Raw genomic sequence first — 22,694 nt, 5'->3', positions numbered from 1 at the left:
AAGTCATAATATGTTGAACCTGATGGAAGTAAATAGAAAGTATTTAATAATATTCAGTCTTTAATAATTAAAATTTAATATAGCAAATTAGCAATAAAAGGCATCAAATAATTTCTTTGTAGTGATCACTTTTGAAAGATTAATTTGATCCAGGCCCTGAATGGCCATCAGGGGCAGCATTGCTGTCCCATGGGCCATGGGCTTCTGTGTGTGTTTTGCTATTTGCATCACACACACACACACAGAAATGTAGTATGTATAAAGCAATCAATCCTTCTGATGTTAAAACCTAATTTTAGATGGCCAAAATAAATTAGTAAATTAAATGTCATTGATTATTAATTTGCCAAATAAATCATTATAGGACTATTCCTGAGGAATACTGTAAATTATTTGAAATGGATATTTAGCTTGAATGCATAATTAATAGACAATGAGCTTAGAAGTCTTCGGAAAAAGCAAGCATAATACAAACCTAATTAGGAAACATGGTGAAAACTTTGAATAGCAGTTTTTTAAAAAGTTATTGTCATGCAATTAATTGTTGACCATTAGACAACTAAATCATAAATAGTTACTTTATTTTATACCAGATGTTGTAATTTCAAATTACATATAGATATTTGATCAAAAGTATGTCATTCTATTTGTTCTGTTTTGTTTTGTTTTTAATCAAATGAAGCATTTAAAAAAGTGAATTTTATTACCTGCTATGTATAGTATTACACTGAACCATATGAAGTTGCTGTCTTTATAGGTCAAAACTATAAACCATATCAAATACAGAAAATTTTATATGGTTTAACCTAATATAACAAGGATATAGGTCTAGGTCTGTACTTCCTAAAATTAACTTATACTCTAGGTTTTTGTGAATGTGCATTATATAGTAGCACAGACTCTTAATCAAGGTGGAAAGCATTTAAACTCTCATGAGGACTGCACAGTCAATGACCTAAATATCCATTCTCAAATTGCTAACCTTTTAACAATAATCAGAATCCAAATTTATTCAGAGATGCTGAGAGTAGAATCGTTAAGGAGACCAGGTATTCCTTTGCCATGACAAGGCTATAATGTTTCCCAAAACATGAAAACAAGTTAACCAAAACAACAACAACGATAACAACAACAACAAAAAAATATTTTGTTTCTCTTGAATTGAAAATAAATGTATATTTACTCATATTAGATATATTAAACAAATATGACAGTGTTTCACATTCAAATGCTGTGAACATTTTGAAAATTTCAGTATCAACTGCCCTTTTTTGAGTCGCTAAAACTGAGTCAAACATTTAGAATTTTAAAGTGATGACATGAAATTATATCTTGGAATCCCCTTGTATTGTATATAGAAAAAATACCATGCCCATCAACCACAGGTAAAATGACAAATCAAAAGGCTTAAATTCAACCAAAATAAAAATTAATCATAAGTGTTTATTCTCCCTTAAAATCTAGTTTTTAGGTATTCTCTGAGACTGTGCAAAAGGCCAAATTTAGAACTTTTGGGCCACACATACTTAGATCTATAATTTCACAAGTACTATGTGATAAACAACATACTTTTCTCAATATAAAGGTAGATAAAATCCTCCCTATTTGCTGCAGAATGGCCCATTGCTAGTTGAAGAGATAAAAATTTCCCCCAATACCAGTGACCTTTGTAGCCATCTGCACTACTGACTTCTGCTGCTGCTCTAGAAGTTCTTATGATCTGTCAAAGTACATGAGAGCAAGGGCCTTTCAGGTCTGTCTTAAGAACTGCCCTTCCTTCAGTATTTGGGTCTTCACATTCAATCCCCCCAAATTCATATTTAGACCCTCAAGTGTCTACAGCAAATCCAAAGAAAAAAGAATAGAGACTTTTAGATGTACTTAAATAAGCTATCCCAGAACAAGCTATTCTGGTTGGGCAGCTATGCTTTAGAATAACATAGATTTCAGTATTAATGAAAAATAGAAAAGTCACTGAGAAGCACAACAGGCAGACAGAAATACTGTGTGAATAAGTAGAGTTCTCTGCCCTCAGAGAACTCTGCATTTTTCTATCATTATACTTAAGACAATTGGAATGACAAATTATGTACATAATTACTTATTTAATGTTTACTTTTTTTAGAATATAAGTACTATGATAGCAAGAACTGTGTTTGTGTCTCTTGGTGTAAGTTATTTTTAAAATATCCTTGTTAAGGATATTTTAAAAATAACTTACAACTTTGTATTAATGTCATTTTGCAGAAAGAATGTTATTAATAATTATAACTTTGGGGAGAAAATTAATAAGGAAAACATTCGCCTTTCTCAGAGACTTATGTTAAACTTAAAAATATGAAGAGAAAGATAAGTCATTTTTTTGCTAACTCCAAAAGAATCTGCAAAGAACTTAGCAAAGTTTTCTTGACCTTCTGGGTGATACTAGTTATGAAAGAAGACACCACCCATGCTCCCTCTGCACACTTCAGAAGCAGTTTGGCTTTGGAGAAATAGAACTGTCTTTTTGAAATACAGGGAAAATGCTTGAAAGCTTACTAATGGATTTCTCTTCAACAAAACAATTCCAGGAAAAGGCAGAAATTCTCTTTTATGAGTTCACCTTAGTGAAGTGGTCCTTTAGCTCACAATCTAGAAAATATTACATTCTACATATAGAAAATCAAATAGATTTTAGATAAAGTTTTCTATTAAAATTAAAAATGCAGCCCATGGTAATGATTTCTTAATATTTGAATTAAATACAATTACTGATGTAAAATAAGTATGACCCTCATACTTTTTTTTGACATTTAAAAATAGCTAGATTTTTTTTTCTAACTATGACTCCATTACTGTCTTTTAAAGTCCGTAATGGTCATTTATTATCACTTATAGATGTCAACAGTGTGTTCTACTGAATACTAATTCTCCATTAATAAAAAAGCATTCTATACTTAAAATGCTATATTAAACTAATTTGCTGAAATCTCCTCAACATTTCAATATGAATTATGAGTATATAAGGGGAGAATTATAATATTCACTTTTTTCCACCTTCTCCAAAGAACTTTCGTTTGGAAGAACTTCCTGTGTTTAGTGTTACCAAATAACATAGTGCACGAAGTGCACTAATTTTTTAAAAAACTATTATTTTATTATTGCAAATGCATGTTAATGTTTTTCTTTCTAATGACTTCTGACTCAGATATTTTAACTGATTGCTTAGATCAAATTAGTAGAAAACCATGAGTACAAACACATAGTTGGCTTTCTTTGCTGTTTCTTTTACACCTTGGTTTTAATGGTAAAAAGTGTATATCTATTTTAATAACAGTCTTGATCTGCTGTTTATATCTCTATATTCCTAAGACCTTTGTTAGTTATAAATATGTACCTTTTGGAAGGCCTATACCATTTTCAGTTCTAATTGAAAGGATTTGAGCTGGAGGAAGAGACCTCCAAGTGAAATGAAAGGGTTTTAAACAGCACAGGGACACAATTAAATAGTATTATGTGAGGGGAAGATCTTATAAAATTTATATTACATTCTTGTGATTTCCTTAGATCAATATCAGGGCATTATCTCTGATAAATGTTGATGTAAAAATCCTCAACAAAATACTAGCAAGCCAAATTCAGCAATACATTAAATGGATCATACACCATGATCAAGTGAGATTTATTCCTGGGATTCAAGGATGGTTCAGCATCTTCAAATCAATCAATGTGATATACCACATTAATAAAATGAAGGATAAAAATCATATGATCATCTCAATATATGATCATCTTAATAGATACAGAAAAATAATGTCAAAATTTAACATACATTTATGATAAAAGCTCTCAACATAGTGTATATAGAGGAAACATACCTCAAAATAATAAAGGCTATATATGGCAAGCCCACAGATAATGTCACACAACGGTGAAAAGTTGAAAGCGTTTTCTCTAAGATCAGGAACAAGACAAAGATGCTCACGACTCACCACTTTTATTCAACATAATATTGGAAATCTTAGAACAATTAGGCAAGAAAAAGAAATAAAAGGCATCCAAACTGGAAAGGAAATAGTAAAACTGTCAGTTTGCAGAAGACATATTACATAATTATGGAAAACCCTAAAGACTCCACCAAAAAATGTTCAAACTAATCAATAAATTCAGTAATGTTAAAGGATACTAAATCAATATGCAAAAAATTATGTTTCTACACTTTAATAATGAACTATTAGAGAAATAAAGAAAATAATATCATTTACAATTTCATCAAAAAGAATAAGATACTTTAAAGTAAGTTTAACAAATGAGGTGAAAGACTTGTATATTGAAAACAAGACATTAATGAAAGAAATTGAAGAAGATGCAAAATGGAAATATGTCCCATGCTCACGGATTAGAAGAATTAATATTGTTAAAATGTCCACACTACCCAGAGCAATCAACAGATTCAGTGCAATCCCTACAAAAATTTTACTGACATTTTTCATAAAATTAGAGCAAAAAATCCTAAAATTTGTATGGAACCACAAAATACCCAAAATAGCTAAAGTGATCTTGTGAAAGATGAACAAAGCTAGAGAAATCACATGCCATGATGTCAAACTATATTACAAAGCTATAGATCAAAATAGTGTTATTGGCATAAAAACAGATACATAAATCATGGCACAGAATAGAGAGCCCAGAAATATGCCTACACATATATGGTCAATTAATTTATGAAAAGAATCAAGAATAGAAAATAGGTAAAGACACTCTTCAATAAATGTTGGTAAAACTGGACAGCAACATGCAAACAAATGAAACTAGACTTCTATCTTATACAATACACAAAATCAACTCAAAATGGATTAAAGGCTATAAGACCCCAAACCATAAAACTCCTAGAAGAAATCAGGAGGTAATCTCCTTGACATTAGTCTTGACAATGATTTTTTGGGGAGTTTGACTACAAAAGCAAATATAACAAAAGTAAAAGTAAACTTGTGAGGCTACATCATATTAAAAAACCTCTGCACAGCAAAAGAAACCATCGACAAAATGAAAAAGCTACCTACTGAACAGGAGAAAATATATGCAGATCATACATCTGATTAGAAGTTAATACCTAAAATATATAAAGAACTCATATAACTCAAGAGAAAAAAAAATCCAATTAAAAAATAGGCAGAGGATCTGAATAGACATTTTTCCAAGGAAGACATAGAAATGGCCAACAGACAAATGAAAAGATGCCCAACATCACTAATTATCAGGGAAATACAAATCAAGACAAGCTATCACCTCACACTTGTCAGAATGGCTAATATCAAAAACAGAAAAAGTAACAAGTGTTGGTAAGGATGTGGAGTAAAGGAAACACTTGTGCACTGTTGATGGGAATGTAAATTGATGTAGCCAATATGTAAAACGTGATAGAGGTTCCTCAAAAAATTAAACAGAACCACCATATGATCCAGCAATCCAACTTCTGGGTATTTATTCAAAGAAAATGAAAACATTAATTAAATACACACACACACACACACACACACACACATACACACACACACACACACACACCCTCATGTTCATTGCAGTATTATTTACATTAGTCAAGGTATGGAAAAAACCTCAATGTCCATCAATTTATGAATGGATAAGGAAGATGTGGCATGTAAATAATAATGAAATACTGCTCAGCCATAAAAAAGAATGAAGTCACTGTTTCCAACAACATGGATGGATCTTCAAGGCATTATGATAAGGAAAATAAGAAGGATGTGGAGTAAAGGAAACACTTGTGCACTGTTGGTGGGAATGTAAATTGATGTAGCCAATATGTAAAACATGATAGAATATGATTTCACTTATATGTGGAATTAAAAAAAAAAAATCCAAGCTTTTTGATACAGGGAATAGATTGGTGGTTGCTAGGGGTAGAGGGTGGGCGAAATGTATAAACTTCCAGTTGTAAATAAGTTATGGGGATGTATAACATGGTGATTTTAGTTAATAATACTGCATTGCATATTTGAAAGTTGCTAAGGAGTAAAGCTTACAAGTCTTTATCACAAGAAAAATAATTTTTTGTAACTATATGGTGATGGATTCAACTGGACTTATTGTGGTGATCATTTCACTTATATGCAAATATCAAGTCATTATGTTGTATACCTGAAACTAATATGTTAAGTGTCAATTACACCTCAAATTTAAGTGTGCAACATGAAGGGAAAATCTTGTGAAATTTATTTTATATTCTTGTGACTTCCTTAGATCACTTCCATATGTTCACATAATTTGCCTCAACTTCATGTCACACTACTGTATGCCAATTCAATTCAATTCTGATCATCCTTACCTGGAATTAGTACAGACCCTACAGGTTAAAGACATACTCCCCAACAAGACTGCCCTCATTTAAGATGCCAGCCACAATTTGGGGGATCCCAGGTTATCTGCACTTCTGACCAACTGGCTACAAATGTGAGGGAATTCCTACTGTTTCCATCAGGTTTGATAATTTACTAGAATGACTCATAGAACTCAGGAAAGTACTATATTATTTTGTTATAAAGGCTACAAATCAGGATCAACCATATGAAAAGACACAAAGTCTGGGAGGGTCCTGACCATAGCCACTACATGCTCTCTCCTTATGGAATCAGGGTATAGCATCCTTTTGGCATATCAATGTGTTCACCAGTCAGTAAGCTCCACCAAGCATTATTTTCCAGAGTATTTATTAGAATTTCATTATGTAGACATGATAGAATCATTGGGTACATGATTAAACTCAATCTCTAGCCCCCAACCCTCCCTGGAGGTCAGGCTGGTTGAAAGCCCCAGTCCTCTAATTACATTTTTCAGGTGACTACACCTTATTCTTAGTCATCTCCTCAGCATAATCTCAAACTTGACCTGAGATCAATGAATAATCTCATGAATAACAGACACTCTTATCACTCAGGAAATTCCAAGGATTTAGAGGTCATCTCCCAGGAACCAGGGACAAAGACCAGACAAATTCTGAATTACACAATACATGTTACTAAATTTTTTAAACTATATTTTTATGAAAAATAATATACCTTTAAACCGAAGTTCTTATTTCATGGGAGCCCGTGCAGGTTTTAACATAATTGCTTCAGGACTATGTACATAAAACTATTGTTGATAAGATATTACATTCACACTCATGGATCATTAAAGTAAGTTTTCATATCTATATTAATTCTATGCAGTTGTTTATACACATATAAATATATGTATGCATATATTTATATAGTTTGGGTATTCTTTTTCTCTAAATGAGATTTTTTAAATCTTGAATCTTTGAAAAAAACACTACTACTAAACTTTCTATTATACTTGCTAAGAGTAACTGTTTTATAGTAATTTTCTGAGTACAGTCCCCAGAAATATATTAGTTAGGCTCAAATAGGTAATGTCATTTGACAGTACATCATATCTAAGATCACTAGAAAAATCAACTATTCTGCATAAGAAAATTTCTGCATGAATAGGTATTTTTTAAATTTTAACATTTTAGTGAAACTCTATAGTAAATTTTATTAAACAGAGTAGATCAAGCATCATTTACACATTTTTTAGAATCATCATGTTTTTGAATTGTACTGTATTGGTTACAGCCTTGGAGGTACATTCAAACATATTGAGCTCATTTTCCATTCTAAAAGACCCAGAAATTTTCATGTCTGAGTTTGTTTGTTTTGACTTCTCCTTTGTTATGAATTTTCACTTCTTTTAATTTCCTCTAGCAGCTTTTCCTCTTCTGCTCTTGTTACCATCAGAATTAGCTGATGTAAGTTGAGAAGGCATCAGGCATCTTAGTGAGGACCCAATGACCCTCCCTGCATTCACATGTGCATTCTACTAGCAATAGTTTCATGGTAGCCATTTCAGTGTCTTAGGGGCTGCAATTTCCAGGATGCTTGATGTTTGGAAGTTAGACATCCAGATAAGTGCGGCTGTATTCCCCAAAATTGAGCAACTACTATATCCCTTTACATATGAAACATTATGAGTACAAAAAAAGTTTTCAGATAAAATATTCATTTTTTCTTGCTGAAGCCATTTTAAGTACTTGAAGGTTTTCTGCTGTATTAGTAAATATATCACATTAAAGCTTTTATCATTGTTATGTCAGATCAGATATTACATTTGTGGTTAAATTTGAATAAAAAATATATCACTCTTCTAATGTTAGCAGCATAATTTAGTTTCTAAAAACATAAAATTTATTGGAATTTCAGACTAAAATTAAGAAAGAAATACAATTATATTTAAAATGTGGTCAATGTCTATTTTAAACATTTCTTTGAAATTAACTAATGACAGCAAACTTGCTGAGAACATTATATTTTTTTCTGAAAACAATAGCTTATAGAGTATATATCCAAGTCCATACAGCGTTGGTTAAGTAATCTAATTGATCTGTCCTATATATGCAGGTGTCTCCTCAGAATACTTGATTTTAGTTTTGTAATATGTATCTAAAAAAACATTAGCAGTTTTATAACCTGTGTATTAATATATGCATACTAAGTTGTTCTAGTTTTGTTTTTAATGGTTTAAGTTAACATGTAAATTTCCCATAATGTGTTTAAATTTCCTTGTAAGCCATTGCTACTTTAATATTCCAAACAGCAGCCTTTAGAATTCTTCACTGTGATTATTTCCTGAGTACATTCTTCATGTTTTTGACAACTCATTCAGCAGAAATGCCAATAACACTGTGGACATAATCCTCTTATGATATATATCTCATTGTATTGTGATTATTTACATATGTAACTCCATCCTGAACTGTGATGCCTAAAGGATTTTAAGCCATACTTCTCATCATTAGTATGTACTTTCCATCTCAGCATTGTGGGTGACAGTAGCTACTGAGGAAATGTTCCTTGAAGGAGAACTAATGAAAGCCTAAGTCCTTCTCAGGTTCTATACTTTTTTTTCCTCTCTCCCTCTCTCTTTTTTTTTTTTTTTTAACATTTGTCATCAGGTAGTACTCTCACCAGCCACTAAGATAAGAAAGATTTCTCTCAGTCCACTTAGCATTTTTGTGACAGATAAATTTCCCCAGCAGCTTCTCAGCATGAAGATAATGAAAATAATTCAACCAGAAAAACTGTCTCATAGTTTGAAGTCTAGTTCCTTCTCCTAAGCTTTCTGCATTACATGTGGATCTTTTCTTTTAAAAACTTTCTCTGGAGTATCTTTAAATAAAATTATAGTTAAGTATTGGAGGAGTATTTCATGTAGTAGTGAAAAAAACCTAAAAAATCAACTAAATAGGTAACAAACATTTAAAATCTTTTTAGACAGTATCATATGGTTGTAGCATGATTGCTTTTTCTTTACTCAAAGATAATTCCTATAACTAAATTTCTATATTTCTCCCTTCTTAAAAGTAGTTTATCAAATTCATAAAACTAGACTCTTAAAAAGGGTAAATTTTACTGTATGTCAATTATATCTCAAAATAACTTGATTTTAAAAAAGGAAAGATGGTATTAAATTGATTTTAAAAAAAGAACAAGAAATGTTCTTTGCTATTGTCCCAGTCTCTACTTCAATGACAAGATAAAATATTGATAGGAACACACAGTTTTTTCTCCTCTGTGTGTTCCAAAGCTTCCTGTGTGTTCTGCAGTTTCACTTAGCCTTTGATAGCAAGTTCTGATAAACTGATTTCATTGAATTAGTGGTGATACATATTGAAAACAGAAAAAGACAGATGTGTTGACTTTCTTTCTGTGAACCCAATCCTCTTCAGTTGGCCTTTAGGAGATAATTAGTAGATTATCTGAGGCCAATCAAATTTGGCTTTCAGTTTCCAAACAAAATTATTGGAAAGAATCTAATCACTTTTGAACCTATCCCCTTGTTGCCACTAATTTTGGGCTTTGGATCCAGTGCTGTTAAAATATATACTTTTTTTTTTTTTTTTTTTGCTTACTTTGGCAAATTTATCAAGGCTTAGCTAAGCAGTCTCTAGGATATTTTACCCTCTGCAGGCACTGATGCTACTCCAGCAAATCTGGCTCCTGCCTTCTGCCTGGTTAGAAAGGTTTTGATATTGTCCTAGATAATCTTTAGAGTCTTAAAGAAGAATGTTTCCTGCTGGTTTTATCCTCACTGGCTATTTGGACATTCATTTTCTATCAATAATGGCCATCTGGATCTTTGTTTCCAGTATATATCAGATATTTCACCAGCTTTGATTTCTTTTTTCTCAAGCTCTGTCTTAATTACATAGTGGGAATGCTTAACTTAGTGAAACAGTGCATTCTCTCCTAAGAACACTATTTTCATGCTTTCTCTTATTTGTGCCTTCCTTCAGGAGATAAGTATCAAACACTTAAGTGACTATAGACCTCATGGAATCAAACACACTCTTTAAGATTTTTGTTAACACACAGAACTGATTTGGTTCTTGATTGAACACACCAGTCATCTAGTCAGGTTCTATTGCCTTAGTGAAGATGGAGGTGTAGGGATTCTACTGAGTGGGCTGTTGCAGAGATTGGTGATGTCTCCCATCCACCCGGTCCCCCTTTAAGTCTCTGCTTCTCCTCTGCTTCAGTGCATTTTCACCAACCAGAGACAGAGGCCTCTGAGTTAGTAGCCAAAAAGGTATTTCACTCATGCTGACAATAATAACTTTCAAGTCGTCTCTCCAAAAGAATCCTGTCATACCATCTAGGAGGAAACAAGCCTGAAGGATCATCATTGATACTGAACTCATTTCCAACCCTTTAGCATCCTCTCACACCATATGACTCAGTTCTTTAGAGTCTTTTTATAACCCTTAGAGCATCCACTCTGCACTGTCATTATTTACTTTTTCTGCCTCCCTAGATATGTTCTAGGAGTTCTTATATGGGTATCTGTATCTCCAGCACTTACCACAGGGCATGGCGCAAGAGGGTACCCAACAAATGTCTGTAATAGGACTAAAGGGGGTGTAGGCAGGCAGAAATATTCAGTTTTAAAGTGCTGATATATTCCCATTCATTTTTTTTTTTTTTTTGCTTTCATTTCTCTTGCCTTTGAGGTCAAATGCATAAAATCCTCTCTAAAACCAAGGTCCATGAGTTTAGTACCTATTATCTTCTATGCATTTTATTGTTTCATATTTAGGTCTTTGATCCATTTGAGGTTAATTTTAGCGTATGGTGACAGCAGTCTAGTTTCATTCTTTGTCATGTGGCTTTCTAATTTTCCTAGCACCATTTATTGAAGACGCTTTCTTTTCTCCATTGCATGTTTTTGCCTCTTGTGTAGAAAATTATTTGCCCATATATAAGTGGGTTTATTTCTGGGCTCTCGATTCTGTTCCACTGGTCTATGTGTCTATTTTTCTGCCAATATCATGCTGTTTTGATTATTGTCTCTTTGCAGTATAATTTGAAGTCAGGCAGTCTGATAGCTCCAGCCTTATTTTTTTCAGGATTGCTTTGGCTGTTTTGGGTCTTTTGTGATTCCATACAAATCTGATGATTTTTTTGTTCTATTTTGTTAAAAAAATACTCTGGGATTTTGGTGGGGATTGAATTAAATCCACATATTGTTTTGGGTAATATGGCCATTTTAACTATGTTGATTCTTCCAATTTGTGATCACAGAATATCTTTCCATTTCTTTATGTCTTCTTCAATTTATTTTAATAATGTCTTGTAGTTTTCAGTGTATAGGTCCTTCCCATGCTTTGATAGGTTTATTCCTAGGTATTTTATTTTTTTGTTGTTGCAATTGCAAAAGAATTTTTTTTTAATTTCTTTTTCTGAAACTTCATTGTTAGTATATAGGAACACAATGGATTTTTGTACGTTGATTTTGTAACCTGCAACTTTACTGTGTTTGTTTATCATTGCTAACAGCTTTTTGATGGAGTCTTTAGGATTTTCTCCATAAAGAATCATGTTGCCTGCAAAAAGTGACAATTTAACTTCATTTTCTATTTGGATACCTTTTATTTCTTTCTCTGATTGTTCTAGCTAGGACTTTTAGCACTATATTGAATGAATAAGAGTGGTGAGAGTGGACATTCTTTTCTTGTTTCTGATCTTAGAGGAAAAGCTTTCAGTTTTTCATTATTGAGTAGGATATTAGCTAAAGGTTTGTCTTATATGGTCTGTATTATTTTGAGGTATTTTCCTTCTATATCCATTTTATTAAGAGTTTTAATCATAAATAGATACTGTATCTTGTCAAATGCTTTTTCTGCATCTATATGATTTTTTTTTATCCTTTGTTTTGTTTATGTGATATATAACATTGATCAATTTGCATATATTGAACCATCCTTGCACTCCTGGAATGAACCCACTTGATTGTGATGTATAATCTTTTTTAATGTATTATTGTATTTGATTTCCTGGTATTTTGTTTAGAATTTTTGCTTCTGTCCTCATCAGAGATATTATTCTGTAGTTTTCTTTTTTTATGTTACCCTTACCAGGTTTTGGTATCAAGGTAATGTTGGCCTTGTAAAATGTGTTATCTCTTCAGTTTTTTGGAAGAATTTGGTAAGGACAAGTATTAAATCAACTTTGAGTATTTGGACTTAGTAGCACAACGATAGTACATTTAACTCCAGATTAGAAGTTTGCATGTTCTAATAGACTCTTATATTAATAACCAAATCATCTGGTTTGTATTGCTTTGTGATGAAAGTCCAGACTAATAAATGATATATTTGCTTCTCAAACATACCTGAAAGGGATTTCCAGCCCAAGTTTAATATTGTATTATAAAATGGTGAAAAAGTTACTGTGAGTGAGATTGATAACCCCATAAGTGAGAACACAGATCTTGAAAAGTCATTGGGATTACAGTGGAAAGCTATTTAAAGTTAACTCAAGAGATCTGTTTGAACAGGGAAATGCTATATCTATGTATTAGGGACTCTCTATGTGAAGAAAGCTAAAATTAAAATTGATGTGGAATCTATCTTATCAGTATATCCACCAATCTGCTTATTCTGATGAACAAGAAAGTAATAAATAGGAGTCAGACCACAGGATATTTCTCCAGAGAAATGCACAAATATAAAAGTTTAAAGTCTTAGGATTTAATCTATGATGTTATGGAGCTAGTCATCAAAAGGGCATATTACTTAGGAATCAGAAACTCATTTTTACCAACTGGCTTCTAGAGTAGAACTTGAATAAGTTGATCTCTCTCGCACTAGTCAGATAATTGGAGAATGTGACATTTTAAGAAAAAGCCAATCAGATTGGCTCTTTAAATGTCATGTCTTGTTTGGGGACTGGAGGTAGGGACTGGGCTGAATGGACCTTTTTGCAGATGTTCATATCCCATAAGACCGTTTAACCCACACTTATACTTTCTTCATGGCATTCTAATATCAGAAACACTTTAAAATAATCATCTTGCATTTAGGTTCCTCAGTACCACCCTTCTATGCAAAAAGGAATTCTCTACTAGATTTCTACTGTCTATGAAGGGCTTTCTTGATAGAGGAAAGATGAATCCGCAGGTTCCTTACGCAGCTCTAGATGAACAATTCGTGGTAAGCTTGAAATGCTTCCAATAATTGACCACAGTGCAGTACTTGAATAATACTAGTAATCTTCCTTTAAGTGCAAAGTACTTTATAGATAGGGACTTTATCTTTTTCACTTTGGGTAAAAACATAACAATGATGATGATAAAAGGTAATAGATAATACTTATTCAAATATTTGTAGTCTTGTGCTGTTTTAAATGTATGATTTAATTTAATCTTCTAAGTAACCTGATGGAGGAGTTACTGTTACTATTTCTAAGTTTTAGATGAGGAAAGTAAGGGTTAGTGAGGTTAATGAGGTTAGTGAGGCTAACTTGTCCCAGTCACACAACTAGTAAATAGCTGAGATTTAATAAGCAATGAATATGTGTTTAATTGATCGCCTTTCTTTACAAAAAAAACAAAAAAGCCTTGCTGAGTAAGATTCTGTTTTCTTAAAGATCTCAACCAGCAAGGGGCCTCTGCTAAATCTATACTTGTTGGGAGTCTCAGTCTATATTTTTGTCAGATAAATATAAATCATCCTTTTACTTTCTGTGATTTTTGTCCAAACTCTTCTTCCACTACAGGCCATTTTTTTTCGGTCAGATCATTTTGCTATTACCTTAATAAATAAACTTAGCCTCAAGAATCAGATTTGAGAAAAGTAGGTAATATCGGTTAATGAGAAAATCATTTTTAAACAAGGCTCATAACAGTTGAAATTTTTTTTTGTTATATATATTTCTTTCATGAATATCTTTATGTATAAATCTTGCATACTCATTGAACTATTTCCCATTGGAAACAAGGCAAAATATCAAGATCCCAAATGCTAGTAATCTTAATAGTTTAGAACTTTTCATCTAAGTTACCCCACAAATTAGACGTAAGCCCCTTAGAACCAGTTTTCAGGATCTATCATTTAAAGAAGATAACCACACCAATATCTGTATCAAGCAAAATGAATTAATACAATTAAATCTTTCTTATTTTTCTTTGACTGGCACTTTGATCAAAAGGTGATTGACTCATCAATCTATTCCCCTCACTCTTTGAGCCATGGCTCACAATTCATCTCTAGGAAATCTCCCCTAATTAACTACTCTCTGCTCTCATCAGCCTTGTGCTTTATACTCTCTCAGTATGGGTCAGGCACCCAAGTTACAGGAAGAGGAAAAGGATATGACACAATCTTTGTAGGAGACATAGTTTTAAGTGAATATGTGCTTCTTTTGCAATAAGTTTACTGATTGTATATATTTATCCAAATATATATACATGTGCGTGCAATCACATATGTTATATATAATATGCATGTGTTTCTTCTACTCTGTTCTCAAGCACTATTGCTAGCATGGTCGTGTGTAGTATTGCACAGGGCCTCTAGCTAAGCCCCTGATTTGGCAGCTCTTTCAGTGCTTTCTCCTGTGCTTCAGAAGCTGCAAGCTGCTTAGTAAACTACTGATAGTGAATTTCAGCATTAAATATAAACATCCAAACTGCAAGTCACACCTCCAATGTACAATATCTTTTGTTACATTATTTGCTGCCAAAAGAATGGGACTTGTTTTTGTCCATTTAGGCATCTCTCTCCTTTTTAATTCAGAGACAGCAGAAGGGAGCATCTTTGCAAAGCTAAGGAACCTTAAGAGTTCCCTTTTTGCCTAGATGAAGTCTCAAGGTTCTAATTTAAAAGACCAAAATGGAAGAAGGGAATCCAGACATAGTGCAAGAAGGTACAGACAGCCTGTGTGGGTATACTGAACAGCAGGGTGACCTCCAGAATCTGGCCCTTTCTACCATTCCATAAATGGTCCTCATCTTTGGGCTCACAAGAAGCTATTCTACTTCCAAGCATTGCATCCGTATTGCCAAGCAGAAACAGTGGTGAAGAGGGAAGACAAAAAGTACATTCTATAGATTTGTCTGCTGTTAAAGAGAGCTTTCCAGAAGCCTACCCAGTTACTTATATTTACATCTCTTTTACCAGAATTAGCTTTAAAGGAAACTGGAAAATGTACAATTTTTAGTTGCTGCATTGTCACCCTGAACAAAACTGTTTTTTGTTTGTTTTTGATGAAAAAAGGGGAAAATAGATATGGAGTAAGCAAGTTGCAATATCTACTTCAAAGGTAGTCTTTACAAAAATGTCAAGTTAATCTTGACTGAATTCTAACTAAAACAATAATTAGGAAATTAGCATTATATGTCCATAGCCTTAACTTCAGAATCTAAATTTGGAAGTGAAATTTAACTGCATGTAAAGAAATATTAATATTTTTTTACCATTTAAAAAATATTTGCACACTTGACTTTCTCAAGCCCAGTTCGGGAATAGGAAAATAAATGTAACAAATGTTTTAATTCTAAAAATGTCCTATAAAAATACCTTGTGATTTTTCTACCAGGAAAGTATTTCCTTTTCTGAAATTCCCCTATTTTATAATATGAGATTAGGTAATAAGTAGTAGTCATGGGACTATAGAAGCTTCCCCTCAAGGCTCCTTCAATTCTAAAAGACCTTAATAGAAAGATAAACTGAAAGTACTGTTTTAGATATACCCAGCCATATTGCTTGTGTACTGGGGCTCATTCAATCTTCCCATCAGGGTGTTCAGGCAAGATATATGGCTATTTTCCAGATGCGTAAGTTTCACCTATGTTTGGGTATTTTCTAACACTGGTGTAGTTCAGTCTCATCCAATGCTAAGAATGTAAAAAAGTATTCCAAAATATGGTAGAAGAGAATCAGCTATCCTCTTAACATCATTTATTTTAGTTTTTATTCAGCTAATGCACTAATTCAGAAAGTGTCTGAGCATATGATTAAGCAGAGCAAGCAGCTGCCAGTGTGATGCAATTTGGTAACTACAGGAAAGGCCTCCCCCACAGACATGCCATTTTAGTCATGTTGAGAGGGAGGGCTGCTAAGGCATGTAAGTTAAGCGCATACTGTCTCTAAAGAGAGGAGTTGGTTTCAAACTCATATTCTATGAGCTGTTAATATCTTGAAACAAAAGAGTTTCCCATTACTTATTATGGGAATAGGTATTTAGAACAGAGTTAGAATCCAAGGCAGATAAATTCTGCTAAAAATAAAAAGCAAAATTCAAACAACATGGAGAAATGAGACACTACAGTGAGAACCCCAGCCTACCTTGAAGCAGAGCTAAACATGCCCTAAGTGAGATTCTCAAAGCAAATGGAAAGATACCAAGACACACTCTACCTGCTTTACACACTTGCCCTGAAATTGCCCGGGATGCTATGGCCTTTATCAGGAGGGAGAACTTCCTTTTACTCTGGGATGAGCACAACCTGACAATTTTTAACTTTCATAAAATTATGTCATACATAAAAAATATAGGTAACTAAAACTTAATCTAAGTAACTTTTCAAAAAAAGTAATCATTTGGTTCACAAAATCCCAATATATTTTAAGGGCCAATAGGATAAATACTAGAATAAATAGCTAATATCAATAGAGGTGAACTCTAAAATCATTTTTACCACTTCCACCTATTAGTGGCATTATAAAGTACTGCATCCTCTTGCACTTAAAACTTCAAAGTGAATGAATTTTTCTTTTTGCTATAGGATTTGTATATAAGCACTACTTAATTTCTGTTAATGTCTAAATAAGTATATGTGCTTATAACAGTAGTTCCAATGAAGACTTATCTGTTAACTCACACAGGAATTTGGACTATTCATGGTCATTACTGAGAAGTCTTAAAAATATTTTAAGTATTGCTCACATGATCAAGTTAAATACATTCTATGAATTTTTTTAGTTTGGAATAAAGGAAATGTTTGAAAATCAATTTTATATTGAAAAATTCCACTGTGATCGGCCTTCAGATAACAACCAATACAATAGTTTTCCTTTATCCATGGGAGATATGTTCCAAGACACCAGTGGATTCTTGAAACTGCAGACAGTACTGAACTCTATGTATCTTGTTTTTCTTATACATACACACCTATGATAAAGTTTAATTTATAAATTAGGTAATTTCATGGATAGAATATTTGTTCTTACCATAGATTACAGCTTCTCTTTGGCATGTCCAAACTGCCAGCATTGCTACTTTTGCACTTTGGGGCCATTATTAAGTAAAATAAGGGTTACTTGAACACAAGCACTGCAATACTGTGACAGTCCATCTAACAACTGAAATGGCTATTAAGTAACTAATGGCCAGATAGGGTATGCAGCATGGATATGCTGGACAAAGGGATGATTCATGTCCCAAGTGAGATGGAGCAGGACAGCACGGGTGTGCAATTTAAAACTTGAATTATTTCCAGATTTTATATTTAATATTTTTGGACCACAGTTAACCATGGGTGATTGAAACTGTAGAAAATAAATCTGAGGATAAAGGGGCTACTGTCTGTGTCCATAGTAGTACTTTTAAGTTATTACAATTCCTATGTAGTTCAAAGCAACAAATGTATATTGAGATCTACTATGAGCAAGAAAGACATTGTTCTAGGAATTATAGAAACTGTAGATACAGGAACACATTTGCTTCTCTCAATATGTTTAGAGTCTAAATAGGTGAGAAGACAAGTATATAACCAGAATATAAAACAAATAGTTAAATCTATGAAAATGGGGGTGGGGGGGCAGATCCAGAAAGGCTAAATGGATACCTGGCATCTATGATAGGCATTGAATGCTGACCAGGGTCCTGGTAATTAGAGATTGATAGAGGTCATTCTAAATCAAGGAATCGACATACAGATACTAGGTATATTCACCTAATAATGTGTAGTCTGATTTATAGCTGTGAGGTACAGTGCAGTTGGAGAAGTTGTTCTTATTATGTATGTGTTTTTAAAGAAAATATCAAACAGAAAAAACAATCTTAAAATTGGTATGGAAACCAAAAAAGGACCTGAATAGCCAAAGCAATTGTGAGAAAGATCAAAGCTGGAGGCATCACGCTCTGTGATTTCAAACAATATTACAAAGCTATAATAATCAAAATAATGTTATTGGCATAAAAACAGACACACAGATCAATGGAACCAAATAGAGAATCCAGAAATAAACCCGTTCTTATATTGCCAATTAATTTATGACAAAGGAGCCAAGAATATGCAATGGAGAAAGGAGACTCTCAAATAAATGGTGTTGGGAAAACTGGATAGCAACATGCAAAAGGATGAAACTGGACCACTATTTTATGCTATACACAGGAATTATCTCAAAATGGATTAAAGACTTGAATGCAAGACCCAAAACCATAAAATTCCTAGAAGAAAACATAGGCAGTAAGCTCTTTGACATTGGTCTTGGCAATTATCTTTTAGATTTGACACCAAAAACAAAAGCAATTAAAGCAAAAATCAACAAGTGGGACTATGTGAAATGAAAAAGCTTTTGCACAGCAAAGAAAAACATCAACACAATAAAAATGCAATCTACTGAATGAGAGAAAGTATTTATAAATCACTACCTGATAAGAGGTCAATATCCAAAATATATAAAGAACTCATACAACTCAATAGCAATAATAATCATAATAATTTGATTTAAAAAATGGGCAGAGGATCTGAATAGATTTTTTGCCAAAGAAATACACATGGCCAACCTATACATAGAAAGATGCTCAACATCACTAATCATCAGAAAAAGGCAGATCAAAACTACAATGAGATATTATTTCGCACCTGTCAGAATGGCTGTTTTCAAAATGAGAAGAAATAACAAGTGTTCACAAACATGTGCAGGAAAAGGAACACTTGTCCACTGTTGGAGGGAATGTAAATTGGTACAGCGACTGTGGAAAACAGTATGGAGATTTCTCAAAAAATTAAAAGTAGAACTACTATATGATCCAGCAATTCCATTTCTGTGTATTTATGTGAAGAAAATGAAAACACCAATTAGAAAACATATACACCCCCATGTTTACTGCAGCATTATTTACAATAGTCAACACATGGAAAAAACCTGAATGTTCCTCAATAGATGAATGGATAAAGAAAATTTAGTATATATAAACAATAGAGTATTATTCACTCATAAAAAATAATGAAATCTTGTTATTTCTGACAACACAGATGGACCTCAAGGGCATTATGGTGAAATAAGTTAGAAAAAGAGAAATACTGTAAGGTATCATTTATATGTGGAATTTTAAATGAAACAAAAACAAGCTCATGGATGCAGAGAACAGATTGGTAGTTGTCGTCTGAGGTGGGATTGTGGGGTGGGCAAATGGATAAAGGGAGTCAAAAGGCACAAATACCCAGTTATAAAGTTATGGGGATGTAATGTACAGCATGGTGACTTTAGTTAATAATACTATTGAATATTTTAAAGTAGCTAGGAGAGTGGATCTTAAAAGTTCTCATTACAAGAAAAATAAATTTTATAACTATGGTGATGGATGTTAACTGCATTTATTGTGGTGATCATTTTGCAATATATACAAATATCAAGTCATTACATTGTACACCTGAAACGGATATATTATGTCAATTATACCTCAAAAAAGTATTAGTTGTCTGTATATATTTGACTCTGTTTATTGACCACCCTATTGAAGAATACATTCCTCTGGGCGCTAAAAGAATGTTTCTTCATTTATGTATTAGTACAGGTTTGGTGAATGTTTCCAACACATTTCTTAATAAGCAAATGATAAAGCCAGTTGATATCTTTATACTGATTTCTACATTCTCTCATGTTATGCTTTCTGTTGCCCATCTGTTGACTCATCTTTCTTTTAGCCATCCAGGCCATAATAACTTCTACAAGACACATCTACATTTTTCCTCAGAACCTTGTATCTCATTTCACACAATCCAATCCTATTACTTTTGTAGACTCGGGATGTGTTCACATCTGGTTGTTTGCAGATCATAACTCTTAAGTTCTCTAAAACTGAGTTGCATATTGAAACATGTTCCTAAAATCCTCTTCCTAAAGATCTTTATATTATCATTGGCAGAAGTATCATGCATTGGAAGTCTTTGATGAAACATTGAAATCAACACACAAGACTTGGCATATGTAAGACTCTGCTAAGTAGTCTCAGAATCATCTGAGTAATGAATTATAGTAATAATACAATGAAAGAATTCTGGAGCTTTGTAAATCAGCGAGAGAAAAAAGTACTTCAAGATTGTAAAGTTGAAAAAAAGGAAATGTTCTCCTCTGTTCTCTCTCCCTCACATCCCAGTCAAAGGGAACAGGAGCAGAAGGGGTTAAATAAGTCAAATATAATTGACCCTTGAACAACATGGGATTGAACTGCATGGGTCTGCTTATACATGGATTTTTTTTTTCCCAATATATATCTGTACTGTTTTTGATCTGGAGTCTGTGGATGCAGAGGGCCGACTCTGTGCACTGATCTATCCATCTTATATAGGGGACTCGAGCATCTGCAGATTTTGTATCCACTCAGAGTTCTGGAACCAACCCCCATGGATACCGAGGGACAACTTAAGTTTTAGGGGAGTCAAAAGTTATATGCTGATTTACGAGTGCATGAGAAGGTCACTGCCCCTGACCCCTACATTGTCCAAGGGTCCACTGTATTTACTTTTTGTCTGAAAATTTAATCTCTTTATTTGGCTTTTTTCAAGCTGAGCTACAACCAATATTTTTTAAATTGTTGTTTTCTTGTAGGTGCAAGCCAGTTATGATGTAACACGCTATGAAAATATTTTCTCATTCTTCTGGATTTTGGAGCAGCTTCTTCAAAAGGAAAATGAAGAAGGCAGTAGTTCAAGTATAGGGCATGATGACCAAGAAATCAAGAAATTTCTTCAGAAGCATGATGAAGCTATTTTCCAACTCTCTGATTCATTTCCTTTATTTACTTTTTATTTATGGAGACTCCGCATTCTCTTGAACTCCACAGAGATAGAAACTGTTGAGAATAACTCATTTTCTTAGTAATTTACCAAATATCAGAAACATACTAATGTTGAATATATGAAGATCTTGTACTTAAAATATTTTCAAAAATATTTTTAAATTAGCATTTTAAATGGATCTTTAAATATAATCATTAATTAAATTTAAGTCTTAAATTGTGTATAAAAGATTGAGTCATATTTCTATACTAGAATCAGCCAGTATCAGCCTTATTCTAACATAACTGTATTTTACAATATGTTACTCAATACGTTCTTGCTCTATTACTCCATAAAATGGACCATTATTTGTCTATATCATAAAAGATATTTACATTTTAAAATATTTCCATGTAATAGATACTAAAAAGTAACAGAAGAGATCTTAAATGTTTTATTGCTTTATCAACACAATATTTAAAGTGGTTGTAAATTAGATTAACTTTTTCTTACATAATTTCACTTATATCACTGTCTATCATCTTGGAGGGGACCCACATAGGAAAAAAGTCTTCAATGTTTGTAAAAGTAATTGCTTTTAATTTGACATAATTAACATATGTTTCAAATAATTTTGAAAATATTAATTAGTTGTTTAAATGTTCTGTTTATTTTTTTCAAAAAAATGTTTGTTTTGATTCTGTTGATTATAGATAATATTCTTCTTATTATTAAAATAATAGAAATTTAGTTAAGTCATATGTAATGTCATTGAGGAAATTTTCACAAATTCTTACATCTGTCCAGAAATATACTTCATACTTACTAAAAGTATATTTATACTTATTAAAGGTATTGGTTGAATTTTTCAGTTACATGGTATCATTGACTTTTTTCCAATTATTAGAATCATAGCCAACTAGCTTAATGAGCACACATTATATACTTTCCTATAGCACAAGTTAAGGCACAGTGGATACAAATTTGCTTCATTATGTGTGATATTGTTTCATAAGTTAATTACCATTCGTAAATGCCATTGATGTATGTAAAATCATATTATTATTTGTCATGGTTATTTTTGGAGTTATTTCTAGCTTTCTAGAAAAGATAAAGCCTTTTTTTATAATTCCGAAACTCAATGCATGTATCAATCAGTGATTGTTAAGTAACAAAAAGCCACCAAAATCTCAATGACATACAAGCAGTACTTATTTCTCAGATGTTTCTGGGTCACTTGGGGATCAGCTCATCTGAACTGGACTCTGCTGGAAAGCTCTACTCAGGTTGCAGATTCCACTGGGCTAGGCTCCTTGTAAATTGGGTTTTGGTCTCTTTCACATGTGTACATTCTGAAGCCCAAG

At 32.7% G+C, this 22,694-nt stretch overlaps 1 protein-coding gene across 1 annotated transcript in view; it reads left to right on the top strand.

Annotated features, from left to right (window-relative positions):
- Positions 1–21,430, top strand: part of MEI4 (meiotic double-stranded break formation protein 4) — a 141,677-nt gene extending 120,247 nt beyond the window's left edge. The window contains exon 4 of the mRNA XM_006926811.2: positions 21,161–21,430. Within this exon, the coding sequence (XP_006926873.1) occupies positions 21,161–21,430 (270 nt within the window). The remainder of the gene's footprint in view (positions 1–21,160) is intronic.
- The last annotated feature ends 1,264 nt before the right edge of the window (positions 21,431–22,694 follow it).

Source organism: Pteropus alecto, unplaced genomic scaffold, assembly GCF_000325575.1.
Source record: "Pteropus alecto unplaced genomic scaffold, ASM32557v1 scaffold7, whole genome shotgun sequence".
NCBI lineage: Eukaryota > Metazoa > Chordata > Mammalia > Chiroptera > Pteropodidae > Pteropus > Pteropus alecto.
This window is presented reverse-complemented; position numbering and strand designations above follow the sequence as displayed.